The 17,232-nt window shown below is 37.6% G+C and overlaps 1 protein-coding gene across 10 annotated transcripts in view; it reads right to left on the reverse strand.

Moving 5' to 3' along the window:
• LOC107218472 (spectrin beta chain, non-erythrocytic 1) overlaps positions 1-17,232 on the reverse strand; it is an 80,142-nt gene that overhangs the window by 14,277 nt on the left and 48,633 nt on the right. For 8 of the 10 annotated variants that reach the window (XM_046745053.1, XM_046745052.1, XM_046745051.1 and 5 more), the window contains 15 exons: positions 14,481-14,706; positions 14,079-14,356; positions 10,825-13,428; positions 10,302-10,618; positions 8,511-8,888; positions 7,474-8,139; positions 7,039-7,324; positions 5,965-6,183; positions 5,387-5,829; positions 4,065-4,118; positions 2,411-2,816; positions 2,126-2,326; positions 1,294-1,894; positions 402-745; positions 31-315 (listed from right to left, as the gene is read on the reverse strand). In XM_046745053.1, coding sequence (XP_046601009.1) covers positions 31-315; positions 402-745; positions 1,294-1,894; positions 2,126-2,326; positions 2,411-2,816; positions 4,065-4,118; positions 5,387-5,829; positions 5,965-6,183; positions 7,039-7,324; positions 7,474-8,139; positions 8,511-8,888; positions 10,302-10,618; positions 10,825-13,428; positions 14,079-14,356; positions 14,481-14,706 — 7,308 coding nt within the window. The remainder of the gene's footprint in view (positions 1-30; positions 316-401; positions 746-1,293; positions 1,895-2,125; positions 2,327-2,410; positions 2,817-4,064; positions 4,119-5,386; positions 5,830-5,964; positions 6,184-7,038; positions 7,325-7,473; positions 8,140-8,510; positions 8,889-10,301; positions 10,619-10,824; positions 13,429-14,078; positions 14,357-14,480; positions 14,707-17,232) is intronic. The other 2 variants (XM_046745046.1, XM_046745047.1) reach the window with 1 other exon arrangement.

Consider the following 17,232-nt stretch of genomic DNA (forward strand, 5'->3'; position numbering starts at 1 on the left):
ACTATCGAGTATTGGTCCAGGGTACAGTACCTTCAATTTCTCCTCAATCGCAGTCATATCTCGCTCCATGGCTTCTTGTTTTCTTTGCAATTGTTCAACAGCCAATAAATCTTTACCAACATCCGTTGTATTCATAGCTACTGCTTTTTCAGAAACTCTTTGACTGGTATCATCCACGTCTCGATTGAATAAATGAATTTCTAAAGCGCCAGCCAGAGTTTCTCTGTATGCACTCAACGCTCCTTGCAACCCCTTCCATTTGTTATTGAAGTTATCCCGACGTTGTTGAACGGCTTTTGATTCGCTGTCTTGTCCCTGATGATTGGAATCAGAATTATGGATATAGTGATGTGACCAAAATTTGATAACAATGGAACGATAAAAATAGTATCATTCAGTACCTGCTTTATGAGCTTGTCGGCCAACGCATTTATGGATTTTATCCTAGAGTCGTCCACTCTCATATCGCTGTCAACGTCGTCCAATTTTCTTTGAAGACTCAAGCAATGCTCGTAATCTTTGCCAGTGTCACCTGCCTGGATCATCATTTCCTTATCTCTAATCCAAGCCTCAATCTTCTCAACTTGATTATTGAACTCAAGGATATCCTGCGCCTCCTCAAGCCCACGTCCACGATTTTCTGATTCAAGTAACAACTTTCGCCAGGACGCAAGTAAATGATCCAATTGTTCTCGAATTTCTTGACTGGCCGGGTGCCTCTGCCTAAGCAACGTTTCTCCCTTACCTACAAGATTATTATACTTGATTCAGTATGCAACATGAAGCTATAAATAACTTCGTATGTATACATAAAAACTTTGTTTTGGATGTTTTTTCCTATTATACAGATTTACATTTTGTAGCTTTAAGCTGGTGAATTTTTGAATCCAACAAATGTTGGAATCCTAGTAATTTAAGTGGGTATTCTTTATAGATTTATATTATTTATATTTATAAGTATTCTTTTTAAATTATAATCCAATCATAGGTAGGTTTGTTACAGACTATAATGCCAACTAATTAGCCCAGTGACATGTTTTCCGGTGCCCACCATATCTCAGAAATGGCTCAACTAATTTATTTTAAATTTGCAGACAGTATTGTTGAATGTATTATTCTCTTTGTCACAGTGCAATTTTTTTTTTTTTTCAATAAACGGCGAATGTTTTAGGTTAAAATTTAATTTTTATAAAAAATTAACGATTTCTGTACTCAAATAATACATAAATGTGATTTTCAAAAATGATGAAATGTCCAAGTAGTACATATGTTTCCACATTTCAATCTACATACCCTTAATTTCTTCAATTCTACCCTGATTGGCGGATAATTCAGCTTGGAAGGCTTGATGCTTCTGTAGCTTCTTTATCTTATCCTCCAAACTAGAAACATCGCCCTTTGACGCTTCAGCTTCAAGTTTCTTTTGCTTTTCACCGATCCAAGACTCGGCTTCTCCAACATCTCTAACGAACTGTGCGTGAAGCAGGCTAGCTTCCAATTTTTGTCTCCTAACGTCACACAAATCACGAACTTTTGCTCGTTTCTGAACAACTTCATTCAATCTCTGAGAAATTGTAGGAGAGTCAAAATGATTCTGGGTCAATAATTTACTTCCATGTTCTTGAAGCGCTCCTAGTTTTTCCTCCTGGGTAACTAACAGTTTTTCAAATTCATTGTGTTTCTTGACTTGGTTGTCAACCTCTTCGACTGAAACACCAAAGTTGTCGCCGCTTAACCCGGCTTCTTGAGTTGCAGACAAATTATCTATCTGCTTTGCATCTCTCAGGAAGAAATGTAGGTCTATCAGTTGATCTAGATGCACTTTCTTCTGCTGCCAAGCTGTGTGCAATTTCTGACGCTCCTCAAGCAGTTGATTACATTTCTCTTCTACTTCCTATAATTCATACAAACAGACATATCTGAATATGACTTCTTGGTCTGATTATAGGAAGAGTTGAATGAACTGACATAGGTACATGAAGATAATAATAATGATCAGTCCACATCGACATACTGGGGATTCGAACTCAAGTCCTCCAGTTCCGCAGCCTCGCAGGCTACATGCCGCACTACTCGGTAGTAGGATACATAGGTATGTTCACATATTGAAATAATAAATGCTTACCGGTGCTGCATAGTGACCAGTTTGCACCATGGCTTCACCAAGATCCAGAACTGCACTGAAACTATCCTCTCGGGCTTCAATTTCTCCCTTCAGAGCCTCATGTTCCGCCTTCAGAGTTTGCGCACTGGCCGCATCCCGCACTTTATCTTCGGTTGACATTGTCGCACGTAATCCAGCAGCCCAACTCATTAGATCGCGAACCTTGTAGAGAAGAGTATTAGATGAACAATGTAGCTAAATCGATTGGAAGAAGCCACTGAAATACCTGTAAAAACGGACGAATACCTGTGTCAGGAAACGTTGCAAATCGCAGCTGGCTTGCAGCTGGTCTCTTCGATGAGCAGATCGTTCTTGTAGTTGCTCCCAATTAGCGACAACAAATTGTTGCTGCTGATCGATATGAGATCTATTATTGCCAGGATAGAGTACTTGAAGTCTTGATGCATCTTCAACCAAGACCTGTAGCTGCGCTTCCAGAGCAACAAGGTCATTCTCGAATCCTTCGTGGCGCCTGATCAAAGCAAGAACGGAATTCAAGTCTCGACCTAAGTCCTCTGGTAGAGCAGCATCCTTCTCTTGAATACGAGACAAAGCCTCTGCCACATCACGATGGAACCGATGAATCTCTCCTGCGGCTTGTAAACGCTGTTCGCGATGCTGCATTAAGCCTAGTAGATGCTGCCACGATTCTCTATATTGGAACAGTTTCATGGAAACCATTAGTTTTCAGCATTCCAATTCACATGAAAAAACGCTGTAGCATTTTCCGCTTACTGCACTCGATATGCACTGAATGCTATTTTCTCAGACTTTAACTAATGAGATCAGTTTAGAAAATTGCATTAGATACGCACTGAGTGGGGAAAATGAAAAATACTATAGGCAAATCAGAGTACAAGTTTACAAAGACAAGTTTACAAGGTTTACAAAGACAAGACATTGACATAACCCTTTCGGACTGGTTGTCCACTCCGGTTGACATACATTTCAAAAATTCATATCAAAAGCTTCACTAATTAAATTTGTTTTTTAGGGGGGGTTTTGTCAATAGTTCCGTTAGCTACTTGAAAAAAAATATATTGAAGACTGTTCGTTCATTTAAATATGTTTTATAGTCAAAAAAGCGCAGCTAAAGTAGTGGCAAAAAGATGTGTGTAATTGTTTCTAATTTTACATAGGCTGTTTAACATTAATTTTTTGTCTGCAAAAAATATTTGTGTTTTTAGAATAGTCTGAAATGTCATGAAAGAAATGTATAAACTCGGCTAATATTAACACACAGTTGTAAACCTGAAAAACATCACATGTCCATTGCAATGGACATGGGTATAACTTTTGATATAGATTTAGAAAAATTCTGAGAAACATAGATATCTTAGTCGAAAGATACAGAATCGAAATGAATTAAAAAAAGAAATGTTTACCACTTGATTTAATCAGTTCTGAAACTGATAATTGTAAACGATGATAGTCCCAAGGATGAAAAGAACGGTTGATAATTTACCACAAATTGGACTTACTACATACAATGTGTTATGATTGCAATTCTCCAGTTTTTAATTAATAGAAATATTAACAAACTAGGGAAGCTGTATTTTGTGCGCATTTGTGCAATAAGGAGAATCAATAGTGCAATCCATTTTGCTGACTATAAGACATAAGTTGAAGCAAAAATATCAGTCGCTAATGGATATAATTATTACATCTATGATTATGTTTCCATGCATTAGTTAATCAGTTCAAATCTGTATTACACATATTGTGACTGGAAAGAAAAATAGAATAAGAAAAAAGAACAGCAACAGTGAAAGGATATATTTACACAATTTAATGTTATGTTAGTAAAGTACAACTCATCCTAAATTAGCTGTAGTGTCCTCCACGTAGGTAAAAACAGACACAACGGACGGACAAACTCATTCTCAGAATTCAAACTCACCGTATCAGAGTATGCTGCTTTAAAACCTGTTGCACTGGGTCATCGTCGTTCTCTCTAAATTGAATTCGTATTCACAGAGTTGGTTAGTTACCAGCACCAAAAAATATTGCGTTGAAGAATTATTCTGTAGCTTTCAATTAAAATAGGGCTGTCATTTAATATTAAACTACCATAAAAAAATATTGGTATTGATCAAAAAACGAAACTCTTCATCTTTTTTCTCCAACTTTCAGCAGCATCATCTGATGAATTCAAATGCACTGGTATTGAGGGAATAGATACAAGTCAGTGGATGAAAAGTAACAAAATTTTGGGGATTTATATCTCAACAAATAATTCAATTCAATTGTTGTTTTTGTTATTCAGAATTACTGCAGACTGAGCTTCATTTCTGTATTTCTCTAAATCAGAATCAATTTATCGAAATCATTGTTATTGACAATAATGTCAACCGTTTTGCTCGATGACATGTTTTTTACTGCCTACGATATCTAAAATACGGTACAACCGATTTCTTTCAAATTTGGAGCCAAGTGTTATTGGATAGTTTAACCTCATCGGAAGGACGTTCGGTTATTTTTAAACATCACATCGATTATCAACTTCGAACATTCGTCATTTTGATGAATAAACTGAAAAATTGCATCGTTACAAAAAGAATGAACTGTCAAAAAAAAAATGACCTTAAAATTCAAAGTATATCGGCTAAGCCATAGTTGAGATATTATGGGTACCATAAAACATGTCATTTAGCGAATCGGGTGACATGATTATCAATAACAATGCATCCTATCGATTGATTCTAATAAGCAAGCAATCAAATTAAACACATTCTACATATTTTTAAACAAAACAAACCCTAATTGAATCGCATAATCGGTTGTCGAAGTATAGATTTCCAAAATTGACCCACTTTTTTAGCTGTCTACTCGTATAATACCTCTTTGATTTGTCTATTTGAATTGGTTATTTTTCCCATCTATGCACAACTCAATATTAAATATTCCTGGATCTGTCAGCCCTAGATTAAAATTGCTATTACACTACAATATTTTTTACATAGAAGTTGGTTAAGTGATTGAATTGTAAAAAGTATAACATGGGTTAATATACACACACAAGGTAGAAGTAAAAACCTAGTCCATTGCAACCAAAAAAGAATGCCAGAGAAGAATGAAAGAAAAATCAAACACAATCATAGCTAAAACTAAGATGAGCTTTTTTTTTAAGTACTTTTTATGAAAGATTTTCTTTGTACAATATGGAGAAATACATGATCATGGCACTAAATAACCAACGAATGATGCTACTAAATTTCTTACCCAAGCTGCTCTTGACGTTTCTCAATATCTTGAATGTAAGGACTGTCATTGGCTATCAATTTTTTCGCCAAATCCTCACACTGATTGAACCTCTCAGATCCAGCTTCGATTCTGTGCTTGAAATCATCAAATTTAGCTTGCAGCACGAGCAAATGTTCATAGTCTTGTCCGTAATCCTCGGAGGCTGCTGCCTGTTCTTGTTCCTTTATCCATTGTTCCAACTCTGTACTTTCAAGGAAATATTCGTGCCGATACATGCTCTCCATGAGGCGCTGTTGTCGCGCGGTAGCCAGCCTCTGAAGTGCTCGCATTTGTTGAGCAATCGCTTGCTGTTTACTAGCTATTGATTTACTGTCTGGATGTTTCGCGTTTATCATCGCTGTAGCCATGTGACCCATTTCTGTTACAATTCCATTGTAAGTATCCAGCTCCAAATCTAAAGCCTGTAAATTACGATCGAGTCAATAACAATCAAATTTTCCCAAATATGATTTTACCACAGGCGCCAAGCATTTCAGTTGGCAGCTTGAATTTTGCGTACATCCACGATTACATACGGAAGATGAGGGACAAATTACCTTGTGCTTCGTGAGTAATTTAGTAGCAGCATCCCGATCCCTGCCATAGTCTGTTGAACTGAGGACGTCGTTTTTCTCACCAAGCCAGCTTTCTACCTCTCCAGCTTCGAAAAAGAACTCTTGAGCTTTCAGCGACAAGTCTAATGCCCGACTTCGAATATCTGCCTTATCTTGTAAATCCTTCCAGGCATCTTCCAGCTCTTCGCAAAGATCTTGAATCTGTCAGTAAAGTAAAAACGTGATTAACGGCATGTGGTAGTTTTTCAGACAAGTAAACCAGTCTTGTGACCTGGATTTGTAGTTAGTGAAACATCAGTTGATTTAGGGGATATTTTATCAGCCAAAGCATCGTGAAAATTTAGAGCTAATAATCTGAATAAAATAGGTTTCCGTCAAGTCATACAAAGTGCCATCTACTTTGAACAATTTATCACTTTTTTGATGAGAAAATAAGGTACATGGTGCAGGGTGTGATGTACATTGTATGAAAATTCCGAGTTCCCTGTATCGTTCAACTCATGTGTTTTTTCCTGTTAAAACTGTGCTAGAAAAACGATGTTTATTGAATTAAAAGATAAAACATTAAATTGATTAGGCGAAACTTAAACAAATACACGCAAGACCAGGCTGTGAGTGGAAAAGAATTGAATTTCATTTAATTAATAAATACGTTATTAATATCTATATATGCTTTCAATGATGCAGCAATAATAAAAAGCGGTAAAAATCCGTAAATGCAGAAACAAGAAATCAGACATCTTTGTTCAAACTTATACAGTACAATATCCATATATGCATGCTTGATTTCAAAACTCCAATTATTTATTCACGACACATAAATTCATGTTACTCGTGTATTACTCTCCATGCAAGATTGTCCATCTTACCTCGACGGACCCACAAATCGTGACGGTGCTCCAGCTATGCAGAAATGACAAATTCTTATCGTACTTGCATATTGTATATTGAACAGTGTGCACACGGTTGTTTCTTTTTTCAAACAATATTGTCAAATCAAGGCGCAATAGGAAAAAATTAGATTTTATGCATTGATTGGAATCAATATCAACTTACCTTCTTTCGTTCAGGATGAACTTGGTCAATTAAAGCGGCGCCGGATGCTAATGTTTTATCAATCATCGGCTGGTGACCGGAAATTTCCGCCTCAAGTTTCTTATGCTTCTTGTGAAGAGATTGAGCTTGGTACAAATTTTGCCCAAGTGTTGTTGAAGACGCTTGCGGGAGATGATCATTGATCCACTGCAACTCAGCGTCCAGTTCAAATCCAAATTTGTGGAAGCGTAAACTCTCTTCTAGAGCTTCGCGCCGTTTTTGGGCCGGTTCTTTCAAGCTGTGGAACCTATACAAAAATTTGTTCGTTTCAATAAGCACAGATATCAATACCATTGCATGTGTGCAGCTGTAGAATTCGAATGTTGCATTATTTTATTTAATCCTTTTTAAATTCTGTTTTTCTAAGTGCTGATTCAGAAAACAGGTGGCACTTACTTCTTCTGGGTAGCCTGGCTGTCCTTCAAAATATTCGCAGCGTCGAAGTGCCCTTCATGGGCCATCTCTTCACCCATCGCAACCAAGTCTCCAACCTTCTGTTCCCACTGGTTCATATCGTTTTCTAGAATCTGGTGTTTTTTCAGGAGTTCTTTGCAACTTCGTAAATCAGTACCAACTAGCCTACTTTGCAAGGAGGTTTGAATTTCTTCGAGTTTTAACCTAGCATCCTCCATTGTACGATTATACCCGTGTTGTGCAGCAGCCTGTCGCAGTCTGCGTCCTTTGTCAAGCGAAAGAGCGACTAAGCGCTCCCACTGATCGTTCAATTCCTTCAACGTTTTAGCAACGTCATTGGACCTATAATTTTCTTCGGAAATTAATGCTTTTCCAGCTTTGTTAACTGCGCGAAGTTGTCCTTCGTTTGCTCTAAGCTCACGCTCAAACGCTTCATGCTTCTGCAGTTTTCTCTCCAAATTATTCAAGTCACGATAACTTTCATCAGATGCAGTCTTCATTTTATCCCCAAGCCAACCTCGGAGATCGTCTACTTCTGCCGAAAACTGTTGGAAATGTTCCGAAGCTTTAAGAGCTGCGCGACGTTGTTGAGCTGCATCTTTTACCGCTGCTCGACGGGCCAATACTTGATTTCGTCTATCTGCGATGCTGCGATAGAAAATAATGTTTTTCTTAATGTGTATTAGAAAGAAATTACACGAAGCTAAACAGGATAATTTTTGGCAACTGATAAGGTCAATGGAATGAGTGTATCTGCAGACATTAGTTGGATAAACTAAAAAGCGGAGCAGTTTTCCAATAGGCACAACTATATGATCGCATTCTTAGTCTCCAAAAATTTCTTCGTAGCGAATAAATAGGTTCTGCGTTTTACGATCGTGCCTAACGATGGAGTTTTGCATAAATTCATCAAAACGTAACATCAAAAAAAAAATTCGGTAGAATTCTGAGGACTAGACTGAGCTTATTTCACTTAAAAAATTATTGACTAAATATTATGCATCATTTAATATACTCACTAATCTTTGTCATAGTGATTCTGGCCGATTAACTTGTCTGCAGTATCGCTGAAAGCTTTCAGTCTGTCATCTTGTGCTTGAAGCGTATTTTCAAATTTCTCATGTCGTTTGAGCAGAGCTTCAGCGTCATCAAGAGTCTCTCCCAAATCTGTGAATTCTAGGAACGCTTCATGGGAACTTGTCGTTGCTTCGATTTGATCAGATTCGCGATTGAATTGTTGCAACTCCAAACACTGTCGAAGCCATTCTTCTTTCGTATTCCAGTTAGACAGTACCCCTTGATGCAAGCCGTTCAATCTGTCCAGTCTTTCTCGGACATCTACGAGCCCAGGGTTACGCTGGAGTAGCTGATTGCCAAGCTCCTCAACTTCTCTGAATCTTTGAGCGATGCACAATTATTATTACTGACTTCAATACATATGTCAATGTTTTTTACTGTATTGGGGCAGACACACCAATCATCTAAAAGCGAGCCAGGCAAAAATTTTTAATTTTCTGCAATTTTCATATCTTGTAAGATCTAGTAAGATACAAAAAAAAGTTTACCTTGCTTTAGACGTCTAGATGTTACAGTTAATGCAATTTTATACTCAATTTCAATGTATCACCAAATATCTACGGTCCATGGATCTCAAGTCTGAACAAAAGCATAACAGCCATATTTTACATGCAATTATATGCGATAATCAATTATCACGAATTCATGGATTTCACCCCATTTCTTTACTTTTGCGTAAAACCAAAATGTTTTGGCATGTTTTTGTTTAGAAGTGCATGCAGAATGTGGCTGTTTTGTCTTTTCTTTACATTTGAGATGCGGGGACTTAGATATTTGGAGATATGTAAGTCAACATCAAAATCGAGTACATCAAAATATCATATAACGAAGATTTGAAAGTGCAACTGAAGTTATTGTAATTGAATCTAGTTGACACAATATTTCCTTATCACAGCAACATATTGGAAAAGCACAGATTTCAGGGGCAATAGTACAATTATTGAAGACTGATGAGATCTCTGCAAAGAAAAAGTAGAGCCATTTGACCTATTTTAATGATATGGAGGTCAATTTGTTCGTAAATCAATTCTCCGCTATACGTTTGGTAAATAAGCCTTAAGAAGAAACACACTGATTAATTCTTCTAACTATAAAGAGTTTGATTTTTACATTCGAATTTTCATTGTATTCTTATCGCGGAAAAAGAATATGTATTTATACAAGAAGAACATGTTTAAAAAAAAACAACCTTTCCATCAAATATTCCCCAACTTTTATCTTTAATTGCTTATTTATACATGAAAGGTCGCAGTTTCTTGCATAAAAAATTCATTGTTTTGAAACGTGTCGAAAATGGAATCATGACGGATTCCATGATCATGTTAAATTTGAGATAAAAGTTGAGGAATATTGTAAAAAAAAAAATACTACTTTTAGTGAAACAAAACGTGTTTTTGTTGCGAGTCCTAAGGATCCAGCTAAAAACGGATTCCACGGTTGAAATATCACACTTCTTTACATTCAAAATAACTTGGATTATATTCTTTTCCGCAATAAGGGTACAACGAAAAATCCAGTGTGCAAATAAAACTGTTTGAAGTTTTCAAGTTAATCAATATATTTTTCATAAATCGTAAAAGTTAGAGAATTCAACCTACAAAATTTTATTATGCGCTACAAGATATCAGAGGAGCAAAAAAATCGAAATTTGGGCCTTGGATCGTTAATAGATATTTGATGAACCTAACCATTGACATTAAAGTAGAGAAATTTAATATTTCTAATATACATACTCGTCCTCCCGTGCTTTAATGTCTTCTCCAAGTTCCATGTGCTGTTTTCTAAGCTTTTCGGCTGTCGCCACGTCTCTTACCGGTTCCTCAGCTTTCATAGCGTCTTGGACATTAGCGACCCAGTTTATGAGGTTCTTTGAACTGTTCATAAAGATTTGCTGGCCTACTGCATCTTCCAGACGCGATCTACGCTCTTTGGCTTTGGTCTGAACTTTGTGCCACAGATCTCGAATTTCGTTTTGACGAGTATTCACGTTACTCAGTTCATGGGGATAAGAATTTTTAACACTGTTGGCCAGCAAGTTTACACGACGAACCTTAATAAACAATAAAAAGAATATGTCAGTATGGTGTTTTTTTTTTATTTATGCATCAATCTCGTAAAGATTCTCATACAAAATTAGCCACCTATTAAACTGGATTTTTGGAATTTGTTTCACAAGTTTTAACAAATTTGTCCAAAAATCAGTACTTTCGTAGCTAGTTCTGTACAAAAGTTTCTACGTACTGAATAGTTAGTTACCTTTTCCTCAACTGGCGCCAACTCTCTTTCGAGATGCTGATGTCTTCTTTGTAAAGCTTGAACTGTTTTCAAATCAGGTCCTAGTTCGGCAGTATCAAGCTGGGTCATTTTTTCAAGCATCCAGTCATGAGCCTCGTCGCAAGTTCTGTTGAACAATTCAACACTGGAAGCTCCTTCGAGGCTTTTTTCTTTCTGGGCTTTGAGCCAGTTGAGATGTTCCCAGAGCTGATGAATGTGCTTCTGCCTCGCTTTCACTTTGTCCAATTGACTATGTCCCTGATTGACGAAATCTTGAACTGCCGCATCTATCGCTTCGACACGTTTACCTGAGGCTGATAAATCCGTCAAAAACTTTTCATATTTCCTCTTGGCAGTCTCCACATTATCACCGGAATCGTCGGCTCGCAACATCTTCTCTTTGTCCTTTATCCACTTTTCAAAGTCGTCACACTCCCTATAAAACCCGTATAGTCTGATCGCATCCTCTAATAATGCGTGACGTTTTGCTGCGAGGTCCTGCAGTTCGTTGTAGGTGTAGTTTATTTTCTTCTGACGTTTTTCGACGCTGTCACTGTCATCAACTGTCTTCCGTTTTATCGGTCTAACGGCAGACTTTACAGACTTGACCCTCCTGACCGGAACCACCTGCTTCACCATTCGAGTCTTCTTAACTCGCTGGGTCGTCTTTACTTTCTCGGGTCTCTTCACCTTCACCTGAATCACTTTTGGCTCTATCTCACGCACATAGTTTGCCGGCACAAAACCATCCGTACCATCAGCTTTCCTCACGCTCCACCAGTCCGGATTTGTCTTGTTCAAGAGGAACATTATTTCACCTTTGGCCATATGCATTCCTTGCCCGTTGAAGGGATAGAGACTTCGAACCTGAGGCACCAATCGATCTTCTAATATCGTTCTCGGCTCCAAACGCTCGACGATTTCATCGACCCATTCGTCCTGTGGTACCAGCCGCACTTCTTTGCCCCATTCCTCTTGTTCCAATTCAGCAACGGGCTCAGGATCCGCAGATAATTCAAGGGTGGAAATTCCCGCCTTGATCAACTTGTCAGCTTGAGTATTTAGCGAATGTACGTCCCCTTTGTAGGCGTTCAATTCACCCTGCAGATCTTTGTGTCTCTGTAAAAGCGCCTGAGCGCTTGGCTCGTCGACGCCGTAATCTTGGGAAGCGACTAAGGCCATCTTTTCATTCAGCCACGAGTCTGCCTCGTTTGCATCTGTATAGAATTGGTAAGCTTCGGCTGCACCGTCGAGTTGTTTCTTCCTCAATGCGGCCAATTCTTCTAAAACTTTCCAATGCTCCTGCAGAGAATCAATACGGTTTTGTATCTCTAGCGACAACGGATGACCATCAGATATTAGCTTTCTTCCTGCACTGCACAGCTGTTCGGACTTCGGTCTACGGGCCTTCATTTCGTCCTGTAGTACTTTGTGCTTTTGTTGAAGCGATATCACGGCGCGTAAATCTTTTGCTGATATTCCTGCTTTACAGATTCGCTGCTTTTCAACGAGCCAGGACTCTTCGTCTTCGTGATCTTGAAGGAAGTGATAAAAGTTTCTCGCATCTTCAAGTCTGCCTTTACGTTCTTTACTATTTTCGACTAGCTCGTCGTAGGCCTGATTCAAGTGGTCCAGTTTCTGCTGAAGCAGCGGCGCCTCTTTGCTGGCCGGTGCAACAAGATGCTGAGTCGCTTGACGACCGAGTCTCCTTTGAGTCTCTCCCAACGCTGTAACCTGCAATTCTTGAAGGCTGTGCTTCTGGAGTAGATCTTCGACACCAAGCAAATGTGGACCGACATCGGTGCTCTGGAAATTCAACTGAAGTTCTTGAATCGTTGCCAAAGTGGCGTCGATTTCTCTCATCATTCCCATCAGGGAGCATAACGCTGCTAAATTGATTTTGTGATGATCTAGGAGGGCCAGAAGCTCCTTCCACCTCTGCAGTACCTCTTGTTCTCTAGCCTTAACTCTTTCTAGCCCGTGGTAATTCTCTCTGACTAATTCATCGGACATGTTTGTTAGATCGTGGAATCGCTCTTCTCTAGCCAGGATATCCGCGCTAATTGCTTCGTGCTTCTTTACCGTGGCGTCTACTTGAGCAAGATTGCTCCCATATCGAGGGTCCGACAATACTTGGATCATTTCTTTCAGGTATCCTTCTCTCAGTACACTTTTTCTCTCAAATTTGTAGTTAAGCTGCTCCAATCTTTCTTGTCGAAGTAATTCCGTCCTCAGAGCCACTTCTCGTCGATGTTCAGCTCGCTCTAGTTCTACCCAATTACGTTCTATGTCATGAACGAGCTGCCCTTCTTGAGGTGTAAATGCCGGCTGATTCAAGGACTTTAATTGAGTGTTTATGTGGAAGTACAAAGCCTCGATTTCTGATCTTTCTTTATATTTTGGTGGTTTCTCTACGGTCCTGTACTGCTTGAAGGAAAGCAGTTCCCGCTGGATTCCCTCCAATGAATTTGGGAAGTTACGGTCTTCCAAAACAGTGATCGTTGATTTTATCCACTCCAGCAAATCGGTCGTCAACTTTTCATAATGCACTTTCATTTTGTCTGTGTCCATCATCTGGCCCACGATCTAAACGAGAAAAGATTCAGTGAAAAGCAGTTTTATGGAATTCTCACTTGGATGGGATGAAATCATGGATTGTGAATTGTTATCGATGTTTGTTGAAAGAGTAATCAATGTTTTACAATTTTGCTTTCCACCAACCATTTAAAGATCAAAATGCACCAGCAATTAAGTACACATCGTTGGATATCTATACAGGATTACTTAGGGTAATAAATGTACAAGTATGTTTACGGTAAAATCTTAATGAAACTTCGTATGTAGGATGTATCTTATACGTACATACCACGTTACTGTGCACATAATTTCACGCTCTATTTCAGGTTTGATAAAAAAATATTTTATACACAAGTTGAGCGGCTTTGAGGAATGCACTATGAAGAATTGAAGAATTGTAGTATTATTTTTCTCAATAAGTCGGGTAGATTAAAAAAAACTCTTTTTACAAATATAATTTGATACTTGTACAATATTTTTACTTTTGGAAAATCTGTACACATATTACTTAAAGAAATTGTAGAAATAATTCGTAAAGAAACGTTTGATGAGAACAGAATAACTATTTTATCGTCAGTCTTTAGATCAAAAAGACTGCTTACTACTTCTAAAGTGCATTCTTTCGTATGCGTATTATAAATTTATGGTAGTCAACTTACATTAGCGATTCTTTTCCCACTCTTTATCTCATTCTTCATCCTGGCAAAAGTGTGATAATAAGAAGCAACATAAGTGATTATAGACTTTTCGTCAGGTCTTGCGGTGTCAACATCTTCAGCATCCAGCAGCCGTGGGATCCCCAACTCTGCATTGGCGACATCGAACGCCGAATTAAGATTGTCAATATGCTTGTTCTGCTGTAACTCGGACCAGTCAACCAAGTCTGGTCTATGAGCATGGATGAGCGCGTTGAAACCAAGCCCGCTCCTCCAGGATCCTTGAGAATATTAAAATGTAAAATGACAAATCATGTTCAAATAAAAAAGCCTTCGGTAACGAACAAAAAAAACTGCAAAGAAATGCTGTATTGAATATTACATATAAAAACGATATTTATTTACCAGTGAAATCCTGGATGTTGACTCCTGGGTATCCATTTGTCTTCCTTTGACACCACAACAGCAGTGCATCTTTGGCGGACTTCTTTTCGCTGCTTTCATTTTCTTCGTCAACATCAATCTCAATTTCTTGAATTTGAAATCGCAAAATTATCGTCCAGATTAGACCAAGAATTAACCTTGGATTTCCATCTACTATATCCTCTGCTCCGATACTCTCCAAACGCACCTGATAAAATACAGAACGAAGTGTTAAACTCTTCCGCACAGATTTCTGAGACTTGTTAGTAGTTCTGGCTTAATGTTTATGTATATGTTCAGATTTCATCAAGATTTCCATGGAAATTGTCTCTTTGCACCTAAATCAATTATTAGTTCAATGATATTGGGAAGGAATCATACCTAACCAAAAGTTACGCAATTTTCTCCCTTGACGATAAAAGTATGTTAAAGTGAATCTTCTGTTAAGCCCGTTCTCAAAAGATTAGATTAGTTAATCATAAAGTCAGGCATAATCTTTTTTTAACGGTAACAATTTACAAGACCATTGCTTTATATCATAGTTCGAAATATTTTCGATAACGACAAATATAACAAACAAGGAATCGCTTGCCGTACAAAAATATCATATACAGTAAATGGAAAAATTATGAAATTCTAAAGGAGCCAAGAAAGCATTTATTGACTATTATAGAGAAGGATTAACAAACTGGTATCATCAGATTGTATTTTTCATGACTTAGTTATACCTTTGCTAGATACTATTCCGTAAAGCATCAATCAATTACGCTAATCAGACAGGCTTTACTGATCATGCTGTAACATTTCAACATCGTTACTTGCACTTACAAATTTATGGAATAGATGATAAGATTAAAATTATTCTAATTGTTATAAATAAATTTTTGTCGCTCGATAAAGAGTATAATATATTACTTTACGTAACTATTATTAAATGTATATTATTATGTCATAACCTGAATGTAAAATAGTTGGGTTAAGTCCCGACTCACAAGTTAGACACGCATGTGTATGAGACGTCCTCTCTAAATAAAACCAACCTTCTATGGATAAAATGGATATTAATGATAAAATTTGTATTGATTCTGACATGAGAGGAAAAATTTTATTTACAATATTGTAAAAAATTAAATTTTCAATATTCGACAACTTAGCATATAATTGTTGTAAGGTTTTTGATTCAGATAATTTCATCTTAAAACAAGATGGCGGCAGAAACTACTGCAGAATCTGGTCGAAATTCTGGATTTACACTATTTACACTAACAATGTCCTCCTCCTCCTCCTCCCCCCCCCCCCCTCCTTGCGGTTAGAACGAGGAAATATATAATCCAGTCGAGAAAGACATAAAAATAGCCTTAAATGGAAATAATTAGGGGAAGCGATTTTTTTTTTTAAACTTCGGGGTGAGGGTGGTTGGAAGTCTAAATCTCGATTTTCGGGAAAATCCCGCCATTGCGTTCGCCGCCATCTTGATTTAAAATTCAATTTTTTCATTTTTCTGAAATAACTCATTAATTTACAACTTTAGAGCAAACATGGTAGAATCCAAAGTTGTTGGAAATTTCCCACAAGTTTGGTCATAATCATTTTTAAGCTAGGATCAATATTTGCCGAGTTATACTATCAAGTTTATCAAAAAAATCGTAATGGACGGAATTTTCAACTTTCAAACTTCAACTTTGGATCTCACACTTTTTTTACTCCACGATCAATATTTTCGGATTTATATATATATGTATATATGTTGTAACGTATATTGGAAAACCCCTGAACTGAGTATACATCCGAAAATACATATATATATAAAAATCGCTCCCCCTAATTATTTTTATTTGAATGTCTATCTCGACTGGACTAATAGTGGCATCAAAAAATTTCAATTTCAAACGTATGTATGTATGTACTGTACATTGTACATACATTCCGGGGTAAAGTTTTTTTTTAGCATTCACCGGTTTTGCACAAGCGTTTCAAATTCACGTGATTATTTCGGAACCGAAATATATATTCTATTTTCGAATTCAAAGTAGCGAATGGAACAAGGCATATTGGCTTTCGTATTTCACGTTCGGTTATGCTTTCAATGTATGAGTTCGCAGGTCAGTATAAATTGAGCGGCTTTCGTGCCAGTACAATATGTGGGTGGCTGCTTTGTGTACAGTGCACATCTAAAATTTTCACACAAAGAGAAAGCACGGCACGTGAATCGGCCTTTTTAGCAATGCATTATACTCTCCAGCAACCTGTATTCTATTCTTTCTCTTCCCCTCTCTCTCGCTCTTTCTCCGACTCTCTCGTAAATGTGAGAGAATGGTTTTGTTTAAAAGAACGACTGCGTTTGACTGTGTCACGCATGTATAGCCGCATTTCAGCGTTGGAATGCTGTCGGATTACTATCGTGTTGATTCCGATCAAGGCCGTTAACTAACAAGGGGAGTGTCAAACTTGGGAATCACAGATTTCCATCACTTTTATATATATTGTAGGGCAGGGTCCCCTCAATAAATATATAAAGCGGCAAGACGCCATTCGTTTTTATTATTGAGAAATTTCAACTCAAAGTTCTATATGTAACTTAAGTAGAAGGAACCTTTTTACCGGTTGCAGCAATGGTTCCGTGGCGTAGCGGTAACGCTCTTGCTTACTGAGGGACCGAACGGCTGTTCAAGTTCCGTTAGAGTTACTTTTTTTTTTTTTTATAAATTATTTAATACAAAAATAAATAATTAAT

Source organism: Neodiprion lecontei, chromosome 7 (genome assembly GCF_021901455.1).
Source record: "Neodiprion lecontei isolate iyNeoLeco1 chromosome 7, iyNeoLeco1.1, whole genome shotgun sequence".
Lineage (NCBI taxonomy): Eukaryota > Metazoa > Arthropoda > Insecta > Hymenoptera > Diprionidae > Neodiprion > Neodiprion lecontei.